Source organism: Anabrus simplex, chromosome 1 (genome assembly GCF_040414725.1).
Source record: "Anabrus simplex isolate iqAnaSimp1 chromosome 1, ASM4041472v1, whole genome shotgun sequence".
Classification (NCBI taxonomy): domain Eukaryota; kingdom Metazoa; phylum Arthropoda; class Insecta; order Orthoptera; family Tettigoniidae; genus Anabrus; species Anabrus simplex.
In genome coordinates, this window is record NC_090265.1 from 600,414,237 (window position 1) to 600,438,951 (window position 24,715).

A 24,715-nucleotide genomic window follows, 5' to 3' on the forward strand; every position below is an offset into this window, starting at 1 on the left:
AATACATATTTACAGGATATAGTTTTTCTTAGCATTTATTAAAAGATAATTAAAATATATTAAACATAATAATTGAAGGTTTTACAAGAGTTAGGGTATGTGAAGAATGGCGTACATATGACAGGAAAAGGGTGCTAGGTTTTCAACTGAGGTAAGGAGTGAAATTCTGATGAATGGGAGAAGACAAGTGAGGTGGTGGTGCATTAGGGCAGTCTCTTGTGAGAGGATGAGTTTGGTGAGGTTTATGGAAGTTTGGTAGCAGAAAGTGAGAGTAGGTTGTCGTATGGCAGTTGGGGAAGCAGAAGAAATTTAAGACTTTGTCCTCGAGGACAGAGGCTGAGATGTAGACATGAATTCAGTGTGATGTTGTAATTTGGAGAGTTTGAAGAAAGCATGGTTAGAAATCTGTTGTTGGTAGAATTTGAAAGTCACACAAGAATGGGGCTGGATAGTGAATGTATAAAGATCAGAGTGTGTACGATGGAATGGCAAAAGATGGAAGTAGGAGGTTGTTGGTAGTAAAACCGTCGGGTATGAGAAGTGGAAAGATGGAGATACGATAAGCCTTGGAGGAGAGAAAATGTGTGCAAAGGATAGAAAAAAAAGGAAAGAGAGAAAAGAAAATCTAGAACTAGTGGCTATAGAGGAAAGTTGTGTTGATCCAATGGGAAGAAGTTAGGGTAAGTACATACATCTTCATTATGCCAAGCTGAGTAGGTCTACCCCTGTGGGCGGAGGCTGTATAATAACACCCACGTATCCCCAACCTGCCGGAAGAGGTGAATAAAAAGGGGTTCTTGGGAGCGTGGGTTGGCGACCATGGGGCCGTCAGCTGAATCATGCCATTGTTTCCACTTACTTGTGCCAGGCTCTTCACTTTCATCTATCCTATCCGACCTCCTTTGGTCATCTCTTGTTCTCTCTGATTAGTGTTAATAGAGGATGGTTGTCCAGTTGTACTTCCTCTTAAAACAAGTGGTGGTGATTGATGTAAAACCATTATACTACATCTCCATTTTAAACTGGATCAGTCTTAGTGTGTCTTACTCATGATCCTATATTTGTGGGTTCAGTCCTGGCAGAGGTAGTCTATTTTAGAAGGGCGATCAAAAATCTGCCATTCCATGTTTTTGCTAGATAGCAGCAAGAGCAAAATGTGAAAAGTTGGTAGGCAGGCTGCCTAGATGACGCTGTACTGAATAGGACTGAACAATGGGGATTGAAGATCAACGTGGAGAAGAGGAGGACAGTGGTCCTACGTAGAGGAAGTGGAAAAAGCAAAAGGAGCTATCTAAATTGGAGACGAGGAACTGGAAGTAATAGAGCACTTCAAATACTTGGGAAGTGAACTGACAGAAAATGGAAGACTGGATATGGAATAGGATACAACTGGGGGGTGCCTTTTACCACCAGGTATGGAGATGAATATGGAATAAAGATATACCATTGAAGGCTAAATACAAGGGATACAACTTACCTATAATGATATATGCAGCAGAATCCTGGACTATGACTCAGGGAGATGAGAGTAGAGTACAGGCAGCTGAAATGAAATTCCTGATGAGTATGGTACAGGAGACAAGGAGGGATAGTGTGAGAAAACAAGACATTCCAAAAGAGTTAAATGACAAACTGGAACGGAACAGATTGAGATTGTTTGTACATGTCAGCCGGATGAAAGACTGCTAAGACAAGCACTGGAGAAACAGATGACAGGAAAGACCAAGATTACGGTGGATGGACTGTGTGAAGAACAGCATAGGACAATTGAATTGATTATTTCAAAAAGCAGTCAAGTGCCAAAAAATGAAAAAATGACTTAATGGCAAAATATGTTACTAAGAGGGTATACGTACATTTTGGTGCTGAAACCAGTCAAGAAACCTTCTTCTATAATGGTTAGGCTTTACGTTGAATTTCGTATTTAGTTCAGAAACCAGTTAAGTGACACCGCTTGGCTGGTTTCTGCAGTAAACTGCTGGTACAGTACATTTTGTGATGTGCCTCATCTTGCCAGCTGGCACTGCTGCTCTGAATCCAGAATAGCCAGCTGTTCAGCTGTTTTTATTGTTATTGTAGTATTTCTGGAATCGCCATGTTCGTAGTTTTGTGAACAACTGATTGAATAAGTGTTTCTTTTGTTTAGTGCAGTGTTTTATAATCGTAGTGATATGTCTGAAAGTTCAGAAGACGAACCTGTGTCTAAAAGGAAACGAGGAGTGGTAGACAAGCAAACTCACATGCGTAATATTATTCGGAATGCAAGGGTAAAAGGAGAAGTTTATATTTCTTACTCAGGCAAGGAAGTACCTGGTCTGAGCCCTACATTATTCTTTGTTACTGTTTGTTTTAGGTGCCCATCAATATCAAGAAGATATGATGGGATATGAACACTTTTATGACAGCATTTTACAATGGCCTACTACAGAGACAGAATGTGCTGTGGAGTTTATTTATGAGGATTGGTTATCTCCTGTCCTGATGAGCAGGCATTGCTGATTTCATCCTTTTAATAATTATATTTGTAGTCTAAACCTATTAAAATATTTTCTATTTCCTCAAATATGGGTTTTATGACAAAATCCTATCAAAATTCAAGAATTATCCCATAAAAATATGTTTGCAACACTCGTTTATTTCAGAAACCAGTTTAAGTGAAACATTTTTTGGATTTTTTACAGCAAAATTAATAAGCACAAAATAATTTTCCTTAGATAGAAAGTATTAAAAGATAGAATACTTTCAAGCTAAAATATTAAAACCCCTATTATAACATTTTTTTTCTGATGCTAGACAGTTTTTTTCATTTTCCCAAACATGACAGACTTGGCGCTTGACTGGTTTCTGAAATAATCGATTCAATTGAACCTTGACTGGAACACAGTGTTAATTAACTGTGCACCTCCACAGTCCTCTATTGTGCTCCACGCCCAGGGGCTGTTAACTTGGGAGGATGGGTTGGTGACCACGGGGTGCTTAGGTGAGTCCTGGCATTGCTTCCACTTACTTGTACCAGGCTCCTCACTTTCATCCATATTATCCAATTCCCTTGGTCAACTCTTGTTCTTTTCCGACCCTAATGGTGTTAGATCATTCGAGGGCTAGGGAGAATTTCATTTTCATGCCCTTCATGGCCTTTGTCTTTCTTTGGCTGATACTTTTATTTATTGAAGTGTGAGTCCCATTTTTTCTCTCTGATTAGACGTGTTAATAGAGGATGGTTGCCCATTTGTACTTCCTCTTAAAACATCGATCACCACCACCCCGTATTGTTTTCTGTGGCATTGTTTAGTGCCACTCGTCACACTTTAATTTTTTTTTTAATAGTAAGAGGAAATATATGGATAATTCAAGATGTACACAATGCCAGTATAATGAATTTGTGCTTGTTATAACGCTAACTGAATGAGGTTTGTAATATGTTTCCATCTGATGCATCATAGTAGGGAAAGTTCGTCCTTCAGCGTGACAGTATACTGGATGATTAAGAGATATTATTTTGCCAGAAGAAGCATCAGAATGAGACAACTTTCAAGTCTCCATTACAGAGAGGAAAGAACAAGAAAGGAACACAAAATAGGACAGGCATAATGGCAGGTCAGTGTGTGAAAAGAGAACAACAGAATGCAGAGGAAAGGACAAAACATGAAAACAGAAAAGGACAACAGACCTCCATATCTTCATACACTTCCGTCAACAAATAGAAAAATTCTCTCCTCATCAGTACCAGTCTATCTCTTCTCAGCCCCCGATGAGCTTGTTTCTGCTTCCAATAATCAATCAGGAGGGCACCCACTGAGGGGCCAGCTTGACAAATCTTCACTTGTGATGTGGGAAGTGTAGTTTAAGAAAGCCGAAGTACGGGAAAATGGAAGGAACATAAGAAAAGTACAAGTGGTAAAATATTAGGAACATGGGACAAACACAAAAGAAGAAAAAGATCCGAACAGGATAATACAAGTATTGGAAAGGAACAGACCAGTGTCAGTTCAAGTCATTTGTAGATAGGAGGAACAAAAAAAAAAAACATAAAGGCAGGTCATTATGTAAAGAAGTAGCTTGAATTGATACTTGTTTGTTCCTTTCCAATACTTATAGAGACAAAGTTACGTTACAGCTTTTCATGTGGTGCTGAGTGTACTAAGTTGAAGGTTTGTATGGGTTTAACATGAGAGTTTTTATTCTGAGCATGTCCCAAATTTCTTTGCTAAGTGAACCATCTGATGAACACAAGTACCATTTCATCAATAGAGAAACAGTAAAATTTTATCAAACCACTCTTACATTATTAAAATAGTTGTGGTTTACTTTTAAGGAAATGGATGAAGTTTAAAGGTGGGAAAAACTGGTAATGAAGAATTATAGTGAATTGCGAATCAAACATTTTTGTAACAGTTCTTGAGATTGGTGTTTTGGTTCATGCTAAGTCTTTTCAACTGCTATTGAGAAAGTATAAAATGGGGATAATGGATAACACTGCTATGTAAGATCACAGTGTACTGCTGAAATTACTTTACTTTACTTTGTAGGTTGATGGCCACAGCAATTCAAAACTTCAGTCCATCCAGTTTGAGCGATTTCCTATTCGCTGTGCAAGGTTCACAGTTGATGGAGAACAGTTCCTGGTGGGTTCACAACACCACAGCCATTACTTCCGCTATGATATGATGGCTGGAAAAAGCCTACGTATTGCTACCAACCAGGGACTGGAGATTACTAACATGAAGGTATTTCAGTATGATTTTCCCAAATGTTTTAGTAGCTTTGTGTGTGTGTTTTTTCTTTTTCTTTTCAGTTCTTATTTTCTAATTCTGGTTCACTCTTGGCTAATGCCTGATAACTCAAGGCTAATTTAATTGTCTTTTTGTGCAGGTTACTTGCCAAGTAACTTGGCATTCTGCTGTGTATTTATAAGGAAAGGCTTAAACTTTAACCATGGTGGCAGTGAAGAAACAAAAAACAAAAAAACAAAAAACGTAGAATCTAGATTAGTGTTCTCCCTAGGACCTTTTCAATGTGCGCACCACCCTGTCGTTTTTACAGACTGCCTGGCCAATATAACCTAGATATGTTCTAGTTACATAATATTAAGACATATTTGAATCATTGGGTGCTCCAAATTAAAAAGTAAAAACTGTAAAAATGTTAATTTAAATGATAAATCATTATTGTCAGCATAATTGCATCAATTACATCGGAGATCAAATGTTTAGCTTGGATTAGCGTGGAATCGCATGTGTGCCCTCTATTCCACATGAAGTCACAAATCCGTATGGTAGTCCACATGTCCACAGCAAACAAGTAGTAGGCCTAAGCCTGCTGTTACATGAGCATTAGAACACTAGAAGTTCAGACTACTCTGTTATGTCCTGTTCGTGATAACACTAAAATAGCTCAGTTTTGCAGTTAATGTTTACCTGTCTGATGTTATTGTTAATGCCTTTTTTTTCATTTTTCATATTTAAGTGTTACGTAGTATTCCCCGTCCAGCTACTCATTCCTGCCACCCGACTGACAAAAATTTCTGGGGAGAACACTGTTGATGATACTTAATACAGGATGGTATTTTTAACACGCTCACTGCGTATTAGCAGAGCGTGACATACCCGCCAACCTGAGCAAAATATTTGTGTGGGACTCTTTAAAAGTTGTAATTATCGAAGTTTTGTACGTTGGTAGGACGAGTTCTATCGAACTCGTGGACTTATCCCACTCACGCGCCTGGTGCGTGACCCGCACGGTGGTTGAAATCGAGAAGTTATACTTGTCACCAGACGGATCACGTGCCACGCGCGTTGGTATATTACTGTGCATTATTTACCGCGGATAGCAAGCAAATGCATAAAGTATGTTACAGACATAAATATATTCATATTTACACTTCTCTATTACAGAATTTGACAAAAAAAATGAAATACTTTGGCTAATTGGGTAGGTCTCGTGATGTTGAAGGAACCACATTGTCGGCTATCAGAAAAAAATGTAAATAAAATGATTACTGCATGTTCTTTCAAGTTACTTATAAATGTGATGAGTAATAAATAACAATTAGAAGTTATACACATATCTGATGCAAGAATAAACGACAATTACAAGTTCAGTTCATTTACTGAACATATTGCAGTAGTGGAATTTATTTATTTCAAAAACGAAACCACTCGTAATTCTCTTGATGAATTAATAAACAGAAAATGCAGTGTCTTAGCTCGCACTAAAGTGGTCTTGCCGCTCAAAGATCCCATAAATGAATGATGACGTATGGCGACAACTCTGGAGAGGAAATACACGGGAAACGGAATACGCATGCACAAATATGGCTACAGATGAATCTGCTAGTAGACTGGACTTACACGATGTGCGGGATGACAATTAGAGCCTTTCTTACCATGCGGTAAACCTGTAATTTACATTTCCTAGCAACCGTCGCATGACGCGCTAGGTGCGTGTTCCGCATCTGCTTACAAAGTAGCGTCACGCACCCAGCGCGTGATCCGCATTGAACATGTTAAATTGACTTTCGTAATATTTGTAATCGTCTCTTCATGGTGAACTTGCACCATAATATTTCATTGTCATTGTCTGTAGGTTTTTAATGAATAAAGAAAGAATGGAAACCAAAAATCAAGATGGAAAAGGAATGGATAGAGGAAGAAATAAGTAAGGTTGAAGTCAGGCTAGACTGACCAAAAATGTTGCAATCAAAAAGAATCCTAGAAGGGCATTTACTAAACATCGCATAAAGAAAGAATGATCAGTATGCCCATATTCAAATTTCCGTAATATTTAATATTTTTTATTTTAATATATAAGTACTCAAATATTGGAGTTACGGCATACAACGTGCGTTCCATAAGTAATGCGACCAATTGTTTTCTGACGCAACTGTACACCGCAGTGTGTTCTAACCTGCTGGGCTAGGTGGAGGGGGGTGTTAGCTTCAAATGCTCTTTGTCTCATTCAGCAGCAAGCTGCTGGAGAGTCAAGACGCGCGTTTCCGTCAAGCCCGTTTTGAGTTCATGTAACACGGCACAATGGATCGTTCTGTAGAGCAACGGTACGCTATCAAATTTTGCGTTAAACTTGGGAAGTCCGCCACCGAAACGTTTCCATTACTTCAGCAGGCCTTTGGAACTGATTGCTTGTCCAAATCACAAGTTTTCCGATGGCACAAGTCGTTCATGGTGGGCCGAGAGGAGATCACCGACGAACCTCGCAGTGGACGGCCATCAACCTCATGAGTTGACGAAAATGTGACGCGTGTGCGCGATTGTTTGAACTCTGACAGGCGGCTGAGCCTTCAGTTGACAGCACAAACTCTAAACATGGCAGAAACAACCGTTTTCCGCATTTTAACTGAAAAGGAGGGTCTCGCTCTGCCGAAGCGACATCAAGGACACGTGGAAAGTTCATCATGACAACACGCCGAGTCACAGCGCCTTCATTGTCAACGACTTCCTGGCCAGGAACAACACCCCATTGGTTCCCCAGCCTCACTACAGTTCTGACCTGGCTCCCGCTGACTTTTTTTCTTGTTTCCTCGGTTAAAAGGAGTCATGAAAGGAAAACATTGGGACGCAATTGAAAGAATCCAGGCTCATGTTACATCCGCTCTACAGGACATTCCGGTAAAGGCCTTCCAGGCATGGAAACACTGCCTCCAGAAGTGTATCGATGCAAGAGGGTGCTATTTTGATGATTTTTGATTTTTTATTCAAATATATTCAATAAATGATTTTTTATGAATTTGGTTGCATTATTTATGGAACGCACCTTGTATTACAAGAAACGAAATAAGCCTATTTCATTTACATTTGTAGATTTTAAGAAGGCATATGACTGCATACATAGGCCTGCAATATTAAAAATTTAAAGGAATTTTGGACTCCATCCAAAACTAATGAAACTTATAGAACTTAACTTTAACTGTTACTAAATCAGTAGTTAGGTTTAGAGGAGACTATTCATGATTAAAACTGGTTTAAGACAAGGTGTCTGTTTGTCACCTTTTCTGTTTGACTGTGTGTTAGAATATGGAATGAGAGAATGATTCAGAGAGAATCCCAAAAACATAAAAATTGGGAGTTCTAAACAAAAAATTAGTTAAAATTGTTTGGGGTTTTGCTGATAACTAGGGGGCAGATTTCTATGACCTAAAAATGTATGAAATATGTATGCATTTATGACCTATAAAATTCAAAATATTGACTTAATGAATAGCATCTACATTACATAGAAACATTTTATACGATTGCTACAGGCTGCAATTAATTTAGAGTTTAAAATTTTTAATTCTTCGAAATCTTTAACCCAAAATCAGCCTAAATGATGAATATTTCATGAACTTGTTAAGGTTACACTGCATACTCCTAGGCAAGGACGGACTCTGTGGAAGACATAAACACTACAGTTACTTTCACTGTTCAATATTCAATGTTTTAATTTATACACAAAACATATGTTATTTGAATGTACTTTCATACATGATCTAGTCTCCATTATCAGAATTGTTGCAATTTATGACCACATGCATCTTAAAACTGTTGAATGAGAATCCCCTCCTGTTGTCGCCGAGTTTCGTCTTATAGCGAGAAAACTTCTTTCGACATCACATGATGTAACGGGAGTGTACTTTAATAGAATTCCTGGAAATCTGCAGATGAAGGGTTTCCACAAAGAATGTCACTTATTCCACGCAGGTACACAGGTCCGGTATTTTTTTCCAGTACATTTTCTAATTTTCTACACACCCTAGATGCTATTGTTCCTTTCGCATGTTTTAATTCCTGTTCTATGCACTTTACAATATCCAGTGCATCGCTTAGTTCTGCAGCTGAAACTTCCAGTTGCGTGATTGCTCCAGGTAAAGAATTAAAATTGGACTTTATGTAAGCCAGGTCTGCTTTTAATGTAGTGCTTGAAAATAAATCTTGAGTGGTTTTACGGAGGACGATTCTGCAGGATCAAAAGACTTCACGATCTTCTCCAAGACATCTAAGTTGTTGCAGTAGTACACTGCGGCATCAAGCCAAGTCCCCCATCGCATTATAACTGGCTTGGGAGGTAGGGGTAGTGAAGGTGCTTCTCCTTGAAATTTCTGAACACGAAGTGGAGCTTTGACAAACACTTTCTTACAGTTCTATATTAATTTATCAACTTCAGGATAGCTACTTCTAACTTCTTCAGCTGCCCTATGCAAGGCATGTGCAAGGTATGTCACATGTATCATTTTCGGGTATAGCATTTTAAGTCCCTTGGCTGCCTTCACCATATACTGAGCAGCGTCAGTTACAAATAGAAAAATGTGCTCTCTCTTTGCCCCGTTTGGCCACAACAGATTCATTGAATTGTCGAAGAGAACTGCAATGCTGGAATGGCTTGTCTTCTCTAGCACTTCACGTCAGGAGGAACGTATGTCCATGCCGGTCTTCCTTCAGCATGCCAACGATCACATTTGCTACATATTTTCCATCCACATCTGTGGTCTCATCTATTGAAACCCATATCTTACTGTCTCCCACGCCACGCCTTATTACATCCAACATCTCTTCATAACAAGGGGTCAGATAGTCCTTCCTGAGAGTAGATTCGTTGGGAGCAGGATGCTTTGTACATTTTTCAAGATACTGTCTGAAGCTTCGGCTGTTAAGTTTCTTTAAAGGAATATTAGATGAAAACATCATCTTGCAGAAATCTTGTGAAAATTGTGAACACTGTGAACTTGATGTCGGGGTTTCGAATAGCAGACGTTGCCTTTTTTTTTTAGTGCAGAATATCTAGTTACACAATTCTTATGTTTTACAGGATTACAGTGTTGTTGCACAGAGAAGCGTTTTTTGGCAGTAACTTTTACCTCACATAATTTACAGAATAATATCACTCCATCCGTACTGAATATGTTTTCACCGAACTCGCGAACAAAACTTCGTTACTTCACACAAATTGAGACTTTAGTGTTAGGCATATTGAAAGGAACTGAATGACTGAAGCTCCCTAATGACCAAGGTCATTCAGTGTGTTGAAGGTGGAAGAGGGAAGGGCGAAGGAGAGAGATAAGAACAATGACAAATAACTGCAGAATTACCTCTGCTTCCATGTAAACAATAGTCCGGTTTCCAGGAATTGACCCAGCTAGCAAACAATAGCTCCTACCTGTTAGAAACATTCCATACACTACTTTAGAATGGTTCTTCAGTAGTATATTCCAGTCTATCCTGAAAAATAATTTCTAGTGCTTGTTCTGATTTTTATAAAACGAAATTCAAATGAAAATTATCAAAATGTGCCATTATAATGATATTTTGTTCAAAATATGCCATAAAACTTAAGAAAGCCTAAATATGCATTTATATGCCTGATAAAACCTGTTTAATTTTGATTATCATGCTTGGAAACGTGTTGAAAATACAAGACTATAGGATATAATCTTAAGGGAAAAAATATGACTTGTCATAGAAATCTGTCCCCTACTGATAACCTCGAATTATTATGCAACAATATGCAGGAAACTGAGCATCAAATCAGACCTCTGCAGGAAATAGCACTGATAATAGGTCTTAGAATTTCTTTTCTTTTTAAAAACCTGAAATCGTGTTAACAGATCCACCAGTTGAATTAAATTGGGAACATGCATAATTTTCAAAAATATTTTTTTTGAAAAGTACACCAATGAAATAGTACGTAAACGTATTACATTGTGGTATGTTGCCTTGTTTTCTACCATTAAAAAAATGTTTAATAGTGCCTTTCCGCAAGGCGAGTGAAACGGCCTCTGACGTAAGCGGCGCGCTGTGACGTCACGATCCAGTACCGCATGGAGCTCTACCAGCCGTTGTGCATCAGCCGTTGCTAAAAGCCGATTGTTTATTATTCATGATCGCGAGTAACTTCGAAATGACAGAAGAAAGGTTCGAAACAGCACAGTCAGAAAATCTACCCTGTGTAGATGTCATCATTCTTGAAAAATGTGACTTTTGTGGCCGCCGAAATTCGCGGATAACAAGCAAGTTTGTAAGTGGCGTCTTTTATATACGTGGAATGTACTGTAACCCATAGTATTAGGATAACAACGAACCTGGATAGAGATCACATCACTTTCAACATTTCCTTCTAGACTGATTCCCCTATTAAAGAATAACATTACATTTTCGGGCTTTCAGCATTAGTAAAGTAAGAAATCGGATTTCAGCACTAACATAAACATATAGGTAGCATTATAGTACTAGTCCGCTTCTGTGGTGTAGTGGTTAATGTGTGCCACTCCCGGAGGCCCGGTTTCGATTCCCGGCTCTGCCATGAAAGTTGAAAACAAATAGTACGAGGACTGGAACGGGGTCTACTCAGCCTCGGGAGGTCAACTGAGTAGAAGGGTTTCGAATCCCACCTCAGCCATCCTCGAAGTGGTTTTTCGTATTTTCCTACTTCTCCTCCAGGCACCTAAGGCCACGGCCGTTTCCTTCCCTCTTCCTTGTCTATCCCTTCCGATCCTCCCATCCTCCAACAAGGCCCCTGTTGAGCATAACAGGTGAGGCCGCCTGGGCGAGGTAATGGCCCTCCTCACCAGTTTCATCACCATACTCAAAGTCTCAACGTTTCAGGACACTGCCCTTGAAGTGGTAGAGGTGAAATCCCTCGCTGAGTCCGAGAGAAAACCAACCCTGAAGGATAAACTGATTAAGAAAGAAAGAAAGAAAGAAAGAAGGAAAGAAAGAAAGAAAGATCATAGTACTATAGGGCTATAATCTATCATTCCCAAAAAATGGGACAACTGGCCTACCCACTTCCAGGGCCCATGAAAGAGAATTAAATATCTTTGTGGAGGGAAAAAGTTAAACATGATAAAGATAAATATATCTTCACAAGTCGGGCTGAGTGGTTCAGACTGTTGAGGTGCTGGCCTTCTGACCCCAACTTGGTTCAGTCCGGTGGTAGTTGAAGGTGCTCAAATACGTCAGCCTCGTGTCCAAGACGTAATTGAAGCATTTAAATAAAGCATTATACATTACAATTTAAAGTTTTACCACTAGAACAGCTGACATGGAAAAGTGATTTGAAAATTCAAACAAATTCATCTTACGTTAAAATATTAAAAAAAAATATATATATATATAAACTGTAAACTTTTCCGATATATCACCAGCATTTCTCCGGCTCGCCAAAATCCATTTCTTCCTAGTTTTAGCGTCTTTGGAACATTTATAAACAATTTGTTTGGTATGGTATGCGATGTGCTATTGCACATCGGAACTCTACACCATTTATAAGTTTTCTGCCTCACTGTCTGCGCAGGATTCATTTTAAGTCTAAAATATACCACTCAGATTATTATCCAATGTATAGACCTCGAATTTAACCATACTAGACACTAACGTAAAGTAGAAACACGCGAAGTGTATCCTGCTTCTCACAGCACGCTGTGTTATTTCGTCTGCTAATTCAGTCAACCTGTACGATGACGTCAGACCAATGAGATCGCGTGCTTGCGTGACGTGACATTTTCGTAGATTTTTATCACGTTTGGAGTTATTATTTGTACATTCTGATCACATTTTTGAATTCTGCATGAAATTTTGAATCAGATTAGCATATTTTTAATTAAAACCCCGGATCATGCATGTTCCCTATTAATATTGATGAACACTGAAATCAAAATTGTTGATAGATTTAAGTATTTAGGTGAAATTATAATCTAAATGAAAAACCAAAGTTTTAATGTAGGCTGCAGCATTTACAGTGGTCCCATGTTCAGCAGAGTCTGCCAATAACACACAAAACATGTCCCAGAACACTGTCACTTTCCTAGTAGATTGAGTCACTTTGAATTTTTTTCGTACTGGGAAACCAGAATGATTCCACTCAAATATTGGAGTTACGACATATGACAAGAAACGAAATGCAGCGGAACCTCAATTATCCGTTCCCGGATTATTCATTCATATTACATGGTCCTGCGAGGATTCGAATTAAATAACGTTGTAAAAATCCTGTATTATCTGTTCCTTGACAGAAGGATTTCCCGGATCATCTGTCCAGAAATTTCAGTCCCATCAACGCTAAATCAAGAAACTGTATCTCATGAAAGGACGGCTGCAGCCTACCAATGGATCTTGGCGTAAACATCTTGTCATTGCGATAATTAGAGCAAATACTGTACTGGAAAAGTGATCAGCGTGAACTTTCATAAGGGACCATATTAGCATCGCATTCGGGTGGTATTGTTTAGAGAATCCTTGGAAATCGTAAAGCAGAGTGTGGCCACAACAATTGGAAGGAGACAGAGTGCATTTTGACAGCTCTATTTGAAGACTAAACAAGTTTCATCAAATATTCATACTTGTAAACATTTTGTCCAGGGTTAGATGTTTATTTTAATTTATTTTTTTTCGATTGTATTGCTGAACATGTTTTCATTACTTCCCTCGGGGCACTATAGTCGCTGGGCTTTCAGGCAGGAATCGAAATTGCTCCTTCTTAACACAAATACACTATTTTAATATTATCGTATAAGATTTTGTTATATAGAAGGTACAACTTAAATTAAACCATCTTTCCAATATATAACAATCCTTATATTTAGGGTATAACCGTTATACAGATGTTAGAACTAGGACATGTTTCACTTATACTTAGTAAGCATCATCAGGACTTAAACCAAAGATAGGTCAGGGCCCAGTACGCAGTTCATATAATATAAAATGTTCCATAAGGTCTAATATTACATTAATAAAAACTACAGTAATTTTAACAATTTTAAACCGGTGAGTAAGACTAGATTGTGTCTATTAAAAACAAGTGGTAACTATAAAATTGCTGAGATACATATGAGGTGTGTGAAATGGAAATGTTGCAGTGAGTTACTATGTTTGAGATCATGACAATCTTCACACGGTGGCATTTGAATGCTTATAATTAGGAACAGTTTTTTTCAATAAGAGTTGGCAATCTGTTATCATGAGCTCCAAGTGGGAAATTCAACTAATCTTTTAATGTGAATAAGCAGAATCAAATCAGGTTGAACTCCCTTATGTTGGCTGCGAGGTGATTAGTCCCTTTTGTTGTTTAAGAAGGTTTGTCGGTCACTAGCTTACTGGTTTCATCAAATATTCATACTTCTAAAAGGTCAACATTATGTCCAGGGTAAGATGTTTTATTTTTAATTTTTTTTTTTTTTTTTTTTTTTTTTTGGTTGTTTCACTGAACATGTTTTCAGCACTGCTAGTAAGTTACTGACCGATCTAAAAGTGATAGGTATGCTAACAGGAATGCAGTCAGGATTCACAAAATGTTGTTTTCTGTGTGAGTGAGACAGTCGAGATAAGCATAATCATTATGAAATTAGAGGGTGGTCATCAAGAGAAAGTGTAGCATTAGGAAAAAGGTGTTAAAAACTTGCCAAATCTGCCACCAGTGTTGTATATAGTTCATATTCAGGGAAGTGATAGTTCAGTTACAAGCAAGACCATGTGATTCATGTCAGTCTTTCGCAACAAGACTGTGCCTTAGTGACAGAAGTTATTTTGAAAACTGTGCTTTAATTACAGAATTTAGGTTCACAAGACTGTGCCTTAGTGACAATTTATTTAGTAAAATCTGTGCTTTAATAACAATGTATTTTCATGAGACTGTTGCTTGGTGTCAATAGACTAGAGGTTTTTGAACTGTGCTTGCTAAGTAGGCTTGGTGCACTAGGACAGTGCATGGAATGACAGTCATTTCATTTGTGTTGAACTGTGTTAATCTTCTTCTTTCATTATGAACTGTGATATTCTATTAACTTGAGTTACGTCGACAAGTGCATCGAACGACAATCATTTCATTTATTCTTTCTTTATTTCTTTTGTTATGAACTGTGGAACTTGTAAATTCTATGAACTGTGTTGAGTAGTAATATTCAGTGAAAGTACTAATTCACAAAATGTGCAGTGCAGTAAAGAACCTTAAGAATTGTTTCTATTCTATCATATGTTTCTTTCATATTAATAGAATAGGTAACATTCTTTTAGAGTAATAAAACCGAGAGGTATAATAAAAAAGTTGCCCAGACAGGGAGACAATAGTGCCTTACGCTCGTGAAGAAAGTAACAGTCCCTCTATAGGGTGCAATACAAATATCTCAGCAATGTTAGTTGATACGATAAAACTAATGTTATTTTCATGATCAGCATGTCTGGAAACATGGTAATTGATATATTTTGTGTCTGAGAGCAATTCACTGTTGTACTGAGTAATTAGAACATGTATAAATAAACAGTATCAAGTTAATGGCCATTGGAGGATAGCTTCAAATAACACAGGAAATCAAAGCAGTATTGTGCACAATTAGAGAGAAGCACATCTCGTTTTTTTAACATCTTATTAGAATAGCGGAAACTAAAATTAATAGAAAAATTATGGAATATCAATACCAGGATTAAATGGATCGCAGAAATTAAGAATGATGTTAATGAACTTTGAATATCACTAAATGATCTCAAGAACAGAATGTGGTGTTCTCAACTGAAGAAAGGTTGTTGGCATCTGAGAGGATGAAGAAATGTTGAAAGCATAGGAAAGCTACATTTTGTTTGTGTAATTGACTGGAGTGGTCCTTTGTTGGCCATAAAATGTTACAATTACAATATAATTACTCAAATATTGGAATGCATTTGAGGTAAATGTAATCAAAGTTAGTTTCAGATGGTACGGATTTTTAAGAAAATGGGTAGCTTTGAAATATTTTTGGTATTTAGAATACAGGGCATTTAAAAATGACATGTAACTTACAAAGAGCTATCTATCTAACTCAATTTTCTTTGTATTTCTGTTATGCTTTTATCTCATTTTTAGTAAATCCACAGAATCTAAAATTCTGTTGTGTTGCCCTTTAAACTACTACTATTTGTATCTTTTAAAAAAGCCTCACATTGTAAATTTGTAGCTGTTAGACATGAAAAGGGTAAGTGAAAATATTTATTCCTTTCATAATGCAGTAGAGTCTCGTTAATCCGAACTAATTGGGACCAGAGTCTGTTCAGATTACAAAATTTTCGGATTAAACAGAAAACATTTTCTAATAATAATGTTATTGTTTTTACGTCCCGCTAACTACTTTTACGGTTTCCGGAGATGCTTAGGTGCCGGGATTTTCTCCCTCAGGAGTTCCTTTACGTGCCAGTAAATCTAATTACACGAGGCTGATGTATTTGAGCACCTTCAAATACCACCAGACTGAGCTAGGATCAAACCTGCCAAGTTGGGGTCAGAAGACCAGCGCCTCAACAGTCTGAGGAAAATAGTTTCTACAATACAGTACAGTACATACTGTAATTTGAAATGTCCATTCTTTAGCAGTTACATTAATAAAATACTGTATATAATTACAGTAGGGTAGTTAAGAACCCGTAGAGGAGAAAACGACAATGAAAATGACATTAGCAGGGATGGAAACCGAATATCATCAATTATAAACAGACCAAGAAATTGTAGCTATGGGGGAGAAAGAATCTGGAGTTGATGAGGAACAGAGTGACAACGAAGAGGACCACAGTGAGCAACTTGTGTCATATTCAGATGCCACGGCCGCCCTAGACCTTGCTGTACGCTACATCGAGCAACACTCCGCTGCTACACCCACTGATGTGATGTTTATGAGATGCTGGTTTAACACTGCATCTTCGAGTGGGTTCCAATCAATACGGCAAAAGAAACTAACAGACTTTTTAAAGATAAACGACCAGTGTTGATGGTTTATGATGTGTAATTATGTTTACATTAAGTTATTCTAGTAAAATATGATTAATAAAATGCAAGTAAATCTTCATTCTACAATATGTTCTTTCATTTCCATTAGGAGAATTTTTTTTAAAAAATTGAATACTTCAGTTCGGATTAACCGGACTTTTGGATTAATGGGGTTTGGATTAACAGGACTCTTTTGTTATGCCTTTTTTTTTTTTAGAAAGAAGAAAAGAGTACTCAGTACTCCACTCCTAAAAGAGTGTTCCGTATTTTCTACACTGTTATCTTTTCCATGTTGATTTTTTGTCTCCATTCTTTCGTTATTTAACATGAAAAAACATACACACATTGACAATGAAATATGGTGCGAGTTCACCGCGAACAGATAATTTCAAATCTCACGATAGCCTATTAATAATGCAACCCCATTAAGATGAACACAGACATAACAATGCAAATACATAAAAGGCAAAATGAAGATAAAACACATTACTTACCATGAGGGCAGTAGCACAAAATACAATGCAAATACATAAAAGGCAAAATGAAGATAAAACACATTACTTACCATGAGGGCAGTAGCACAAATACAACACGTGGAGGGCCCAAAATATGGAGGATAAAGGGCTGGATCTTAAAATTAGCGCTTGAAAGGTTGCCAGGTCAATATTACTAGCTACAAAATAAGAAGCAAGATTAAAATTAAATTAAAGAATTTTACTTAATAAATTAAATATTAAATTTTATAATATTTATGTACAGTTAAATATATATATATATATATATATATATATATACAGTATTTTAAAAACTAAAACACACAGAAAACTAAAATGTGGAACAATATGTGGATGGTGTTATGCATCAATTGACCAAGCGCCAAAATTGATTTTTTTAGATTATTGCACCATCTGGTAGCTAAAGGTGTAAACTGCACATAGGTTATTGTTCTGACTTTTATTCTCAATATAATTTCGCGGGAAATGAATTTTGACCAAACGCCAACCTCTCAATCATTAAATTGAAGTTTTGCATCAAGTGACCAATCACCATTTCTTAGTCTGAATTACGCATCAAATGACCACACGACAAGCTGGCAGTCGCTTGGTCGTGTGATGCTAAATGTAGATTCCCGCGTAGAAGATTCCCGCACAGATTTTCTTCCCTGTGACATACGCCCAGAACCTAAAATCCTTCGATATGGAAAAATCGAAGTTGGATGAAAAACTGGAAACGTTTTGTTTTGACCTTGAAAAAACACTGCCATTGTTCCGTATTCCCACAAATGTGGTTTTTTACAGTGCCAGTTGTGGGTATATAACTTAGGGATTCATAGTGGGAAAGATAATAAAGGTCATCGTTTTGTCTGGTTGGAAGGAAAAGCAGGACGTGGGGCTCAGGAGGTTGGATCCTGCTTGTACAAGCATCTCATGGAAAACGTGCACAAAGCCAAAGAAGTCATACTGTGGTCAGATTATTGCGAAGGCAAGAATCGTAATATAAGGATTGTTCTACTTCTGAAAACAATTTTGGAACAACACCCTACCATTGAAAAGATTACACAAATATTTCCATGCCATAGCTTCCTCCCTAACGACAGTGACTTTGGAGATGTAGAACGTGCTTTCAAATTTCAGCAGCGCCTCTATACCACCGAAGACTACATAAATGTAATGAAGATGTGCCGAAAGAAGAACCTGCTTGTGGTGCACAGAATGACCGGACCGTATTTTCATAGTACAGTTCATCTGGAGAGGCACATTGTAAACATTAGGACAGACACAAACAGTGAGAAGATAAACCGGCTGCATGTGAGAGAAATAGAGTTGAAGAAAGATAAAACTTTAGCATTTTCTTCAAAATGCATTTTGATGCAGAACACACTGTTGAAGTGAGCATTAAGAAATCTTCAGTTGATCACGGCTTCAAAATGGTCTGCATGGTCTGCTCACTCTTATGGCCAAATGGTAAACAAGTTTCAGAAGCGAAACTGAACGGCCTGCGCTCTCTCACAGGGCTAAATTCTCAATGATGCTATGTCTTTCTATAAGGGCTTGTTCAGCGATCCTGGAATAGATGATGATATAGATGGATTTCATTCTGGAAATATGGATTTTGAACTCAAAAATTCTTAAAATCCTGCATTATATTACACTTGGAGAAACTGAGTGTTTATGATGCCTTAATACTATGATCTAGCAGTGTAATATCTATACTACTGTATATTCTAAAATTCATGTTTTTTCTGTCATGTTGTATGCTGTTATGTATAATTTAATCCTGTACTTAAATAAACAATAAAATTAGTTAACAAGTACCATATTTTACACTGCACTGAATTTTTAAAAGTCAAATCGATCACTAAATGACAATTTTATTTGTTGGTCAAGTGATGCAAAACAAAAACTAATGTAAGCGCAATAAAGCATCAAGTGACCAAGCACCATTATCTCATATTACGACGATACACTTCAAATATCGCTAAATTGAATACATTAAGAAGAAAATTTATGTTTTTATCTTCATTTTGGTATATAATACCTCATTTTTAACAGGAAATATGAATTAATACAAAGGATTTTGCATTTGTGTCAATATCTCAAAATCTACTTTTGGCGCTTGGTCAAGTGATGCATAACACCATCCATTTCATCATGAATTTTAAATTGGGATAAATGAAGCTGATATCAACATAGGCTTCTTCAAATAATCACATATTGGAAGACTTAAAACTCATATTGTTAAATAATATTGTAAATAATGTTTACTTAAGGTGTAGAAAGATTAAAATATTAAAAGAAAAATCGGTTACAACCAATATATTATATATATATTTGAACGATAAGCTCTAGATAATTAGTATATGGGCCCGCAACTACTAACACTATTTAAAATTGAAATTTACTACACTTCCTACACAAATAATTACAAGTCACACACAAGGACACACATACAAAGAAGTTTGTGGCTCCAACCCTGAATAAATATTATACAAATATTAAAGATTAAATTGCCATAAAATTATGGCAGAAAGCTATCCCAACTAAATCAAGTATATCAAGGGAAAAAATAATATAAACGTTCCACACATAATAACAGAACACGGAAGCACACAACAGAAGCTAGTCGTTACCGACGCCAAGCCAACATCCCATAATAGTCATCAAAGCCACCAAAATTAAAACGTGTCCATCAGATAAGATGAGATGACACATTATGTAATAATAAACAAATGCAAGGACCCCAAACAATGGGTAGTATGTGACAAGAAAACGTAAAGAGAGTGACATATATTAAATTAAATGTCGACCAGCAAATTTCAATTTTTCACAGACTCGACCTTATTAGAAATCATAATAATAATATTAAAAATAATTTTTACTCCCATGGGTGATAGTACGAAATTACATTTACCATTTGTTAAACAGTGTGCCAACAGCTTAGATAATTTAGAATGGAGGGGGCTTTGGATAACGCTAAGATGCATACATGAGGTGTCATTTAATAAAGTCCCGAACAATGCAAATAACGATCTCGTACAAATAGTCAGCCAGCAAACCAATAGCAACACAGTTAGAAGGCAAATCCAAACAACGAAGAAAATTAGGAAGGAAAATACACATCAAAATTAAATAATAATAATAATAATAATAATAATTGCGAAGAATGAGTTGACAATCAAGCACGAACGACAAGACAATAAGTTTCAACAAATCACACAAAATACAACCTCTTAGATGCATAACTAGCAATTCCAAATTCCCACGTAATTTAGTTACATTGCTTTTATGAATTTAGTCCATAACCGATACAGGAAACTTTTGTTTACACGTTTACAGTTTTTAATTAGTCAACCGACGTTACCAAAAGGGTGTGTTACAATGTAGGTCAAATCCACGATAAGATCACTCACTTTTAATCCATGGCCGTACAAGATCACCAGAATTAGTTATAATTTCCAGTACTTGTGTGGGGTATCCAATATTGGAACTTACATTACTTGTATAACTGCCATGCCGATAAATGGTTAACACACAAACAAAGTTTTCTTCCTACACTAAGTTAAATATAGGTTGGAGCTCACAAATATATACAAAAAAGAACAAAGGGTCTAGCCCTAGCTTCCTCTCAGATCAACCAGGAGTGTCCCGCTGCATTTTCCACACACTCTAAGATGTCTTCTTACAGACATGGGCATTCGCAGCCATGTTTGGACGATGCCACACAACTAACTGGTTCCTCGCTCACAAGAGGAGGCGGAAGCGAGACAGCTCCCATCATTCAAAGTTCTCACTGCGCAAGCGCGCCACTATCGATCGACAATCGAGTGAATCAGAAGGGTCCAGCAAAGACATAATAATTTGAGATACAGTTTTTAAATTACATATGCATGGTAGATTCCACAATCAGACAGCAGTTCCAAACAATGGGCGATAATGATAGATAAAATTTCAATACGCAAGTAGACATGCCAGATAAATAAATATTCGTAGATGTTTTCATGTTACAAATAAGCCTTCATGTATTAAATATCATCTAGATGGCGGAAAGTGTGCATGACCTTACTCCAACAGGCTAGATTTGTAAACCACCAGTGGAACCCCTTTGCGAGTGAAAATTGTGTGTTTGGGATGTGATTTTTCGAAGGTGATACAAAAGAGCCAATGCCAAATTTTTTTGTTCGAAGTGAGGGGAAAGAAATGTTAGTGTATTTGACACACCCACTTTTTCAATGATTCATGACGCTGTTGTGGATGAGTTTTGAAACAAAGATGTCAAGTAGTATCCTTCATATGGTGAAACCTGGCATTCTAAATACCGCACAACTTCCTGTTGTCACCGATTTGGAAGTGCTACTGCACTAGTTCAGTGAATGAATTGGCACAGACCTGACTGGTAACACAGTCTGGCACAAACATATTTTATGAGTAAAAACATTTAACCTCCTTAGGCCTTTTCAGTCATGAAATTACCAGTGTTTCGCCCCAGTGTAGCAATGGGCTCATCATTTGGATTGCTACACCTTTCCAAGACGCTGACGGCTAATGCACCGTTGAGACACCAATACAAGTGAAAGCACGTGCTTCTCCTAGTGCACCATCATTGCATTGTCCTACATAGGAGGCTTGTAGTGGTGTCTCATTGGCACATTAGCTGCCAGGCTCTTGGAAATGTGTAGCAATCCAACTGATGAGCCCATTGCTACACTGGGGCAAACCGCTGGTAATTTCACAATTGTAAAGACCTAAAGAGCTTAAGTGTTTTTAATATTTGCAATCGATGAAACTAAATTATGGTTTCCTTCTGGAAACTTAAATTTTTTTATTTTATGAGTGTTTCAGGTACACACATGGTCTGTGATCTAAACATGGTTTAAACACTGTGAGCAAGTATTCAAGTAATATTGCATCATATAAACTTGTGTTGATCAGTTGCACTGAAATACATAGGAATAGGCAGCAGACCACTAGTATACAGTGTCCAAGTACAACATGTGCTATTTCGTCTTCTTCTGCTTAAGATGCCATCTCCCTACGAAGAGACTGTCCTATTGATTGTGATTACTTGTGGAACAGTGGCTTGAAAGATTTCCATAGAAGTTTGTCCATACCAGCGGCACAAGTCTTCGAGCCAGGAATTCCTCTGTCTTCCCACAGATCTTTGTCCTTCAGTTTTTCGCCTTGATGAATTAGAGTAGTTCATATCGTTCACCTCTCATGATATGCCCGATGTACCTGAGCTTCTGCTCCTTGATGGTTGTTAGAAGCTCTTTTTCCTTACTTAACCTCATAATTGGTTTTCCTTTCTACTCAGGATATTTGAAACATTCTTCTGTACAAATACACTTTGAACGCTGCAGTCCGCCTCTCCAGCAAAAAGCTGAGCGTTGAGCCTTTGAAACCATGCAGAAGGGCAGGGAAAACAGCATCACAACATCTGAACTCTAAGCTGAAAAACCGGTGAAAACAAAAAAACTGCAGTTCAAGCATGTTGTGTATTAAGAGAGTTATTTCACACACACAAAACAAAATTTTATTAATAGGAGAATTGCAGTGATTAGTATTGTGAAATATGTGCCATTTGCACATTTAACTCAAAGTCCAGCTTCTGCTGAATAATGTCTTTTCATAGAACGAACGGTTTGTCACATAAACAGATTACTACAACGCTTGAGATATATACAATATTTACATGTTGCCAGTACAAAACTAAATGAAGACTTGCGGAGGGAGAAATGTTGCATAATCGAAGGATTCATTCAAGAGCTGAAGATTTGAGAATGTAAAGTTTGGAGAGATGTCAGCGTGTGTAGAGGTAGAAATCTCATGAGCTAGCTTTAGTCCACCTGTTCAGTAAGCTGCTTATACAGAGCATCCTCTGCACTTATGAAGTAAGGTATAGCTAGCCGTTGCACGACTGATTCCTTCTCCCCCGGCCCACTCGCTTATATAGGGTCTCGAGCGGTGACGTGGAGTGTCAGCTGGTCATCTGGCCCGCTCTGCCGGTGAGAACAGGATACAAGCCGCGCTGCACGTAGGATTCTAATACCGGCACCACAATAAAGCAACCGGTGAGTTTCGCAACACATTTCATGGCCCAGAAAAAAGTAAAATTTCCTCAAGTACATAAGGATCTGTAGAAGTATGTGATTACATTACACAACAATGGATGTGCCGCTTTTTGGATTTTAAGATTAGGTGAGGCTGGATGATTCATTTTATGAAGAGAAAAGGACCTTCTCTTCGATGAAAAACATCATACCAAAGAATGCCAAATGATCAACCAAAATGTTGTAGATTTTCATTGCTTCATGATTGGGAAGCAGAAAGTGAACAAATATTAGCTTCTCCAAATAGGATATTCAGATCAAACCCCAATCAGTTTCAATATGCCAGAAAATCAGTCGATAAGAAAGGGTAGTGCTTTTAGCACCCGGCACTTCAATATTGGAGACATCACTATCACCATCAGAATTTTCTGATTTGCTGTCACTTTTCTCGGATTTGTCATGTTACTATCACCACTGACACAAAATAATTCTTCAAAATCGGAAGTTTTTGACTCTCATAACTCTTCTATTCACAATATCCAATACATCACCGTTAGCTGACAGTGCCTTCTGCGCGTCATGCTACTCACCTTGGATAGGGAGACGCAACGGGGAGTAACGTTTTAAGATCGATTATACGGCTAACTTTTCAAGATAATAAAACAAAAGCTAAAGGTTTCGACCTATTCAGTACTGTTTGTTGTAACCTTAAAAAAAGTTACATATATTTGTTGAAACTAGTTTCAATCTTACCAGAGACCATAATCAGTCAAAATCAAAGTTAAGGCAAGCCATGAATATAGATAAAATGAAGCAAGCATGAAATTCGTTGTAAGACAAGTAAAGATTTGAAAAACACTCATCACAAACACATGTCCTCTGCAAGCTCTCAGCTTGGAGTTATAAGCCATTTTAACTGTTAAAAAAAAATCTTTAACCCGAAATGTGATAGTTCACCCATTCCCACTCCCCCCTCCCCTGCCTCTTTCCACAACACATTCCTTTAGTTTGAGCTATGTTATTTATTTTAAAGTTTTTAAAAATGTATTTTTAGGATTAAGAAGAAATGAATATGTCCTTACTTCTTGTAAATATTACACCTAAACGTGATGTAACTAATGATGTCTAGTCATTAGATGAAATATGTTCTACATTTTTTAGTTTGTCTAGGGCAAATAAATTGTATCAATTAGGTGGAATCATTGATTTATTTATTTCGGTTGTATGTCACATCGATATGGATAATGAGGGTGATAGTTTGCAATGCAATTCTGTACGAACGTGCTCCGAAAGGTACAAAAAGTATGCTTACATTTTGTTTCTTAGTTTTTTGAGTTTCGTTTTTTAGGAAAACAGAATGAGAACTATACCTCAGGGCTGTGATACTGAAGGAATGTATGAAGTTTTAATGTACCGGTACCTACTGTAGCTCTGTTAATTCTCATATTCAAA

At 37.3% G+C, this 24,715-nt stretch overlaps 1 protein-coding gene across 1 annotated transcript in view; it reads left to right on the plus strand.

Annotated features, from left to right (window-relative positions):
* Positions 1-24,715, plus strand: part of wcd (U3 small nucleolar RNA-associated protein 18 homolog wicked) — a 102,955-nt gene that overhangs the window by 32,774 nt on the left and 45,466 nt on the right. Inside the window, exon 6 of the mRNA XM_067135639.2 lies at positions 4,530-4,727. Coding sequence (XP_066991740.2) covers positions 4,530-4,727 — 198 coding nt within the window. The remainder of the gene's footprint in view (positions 1-4,529; positions 4,728-24,715) is intronic.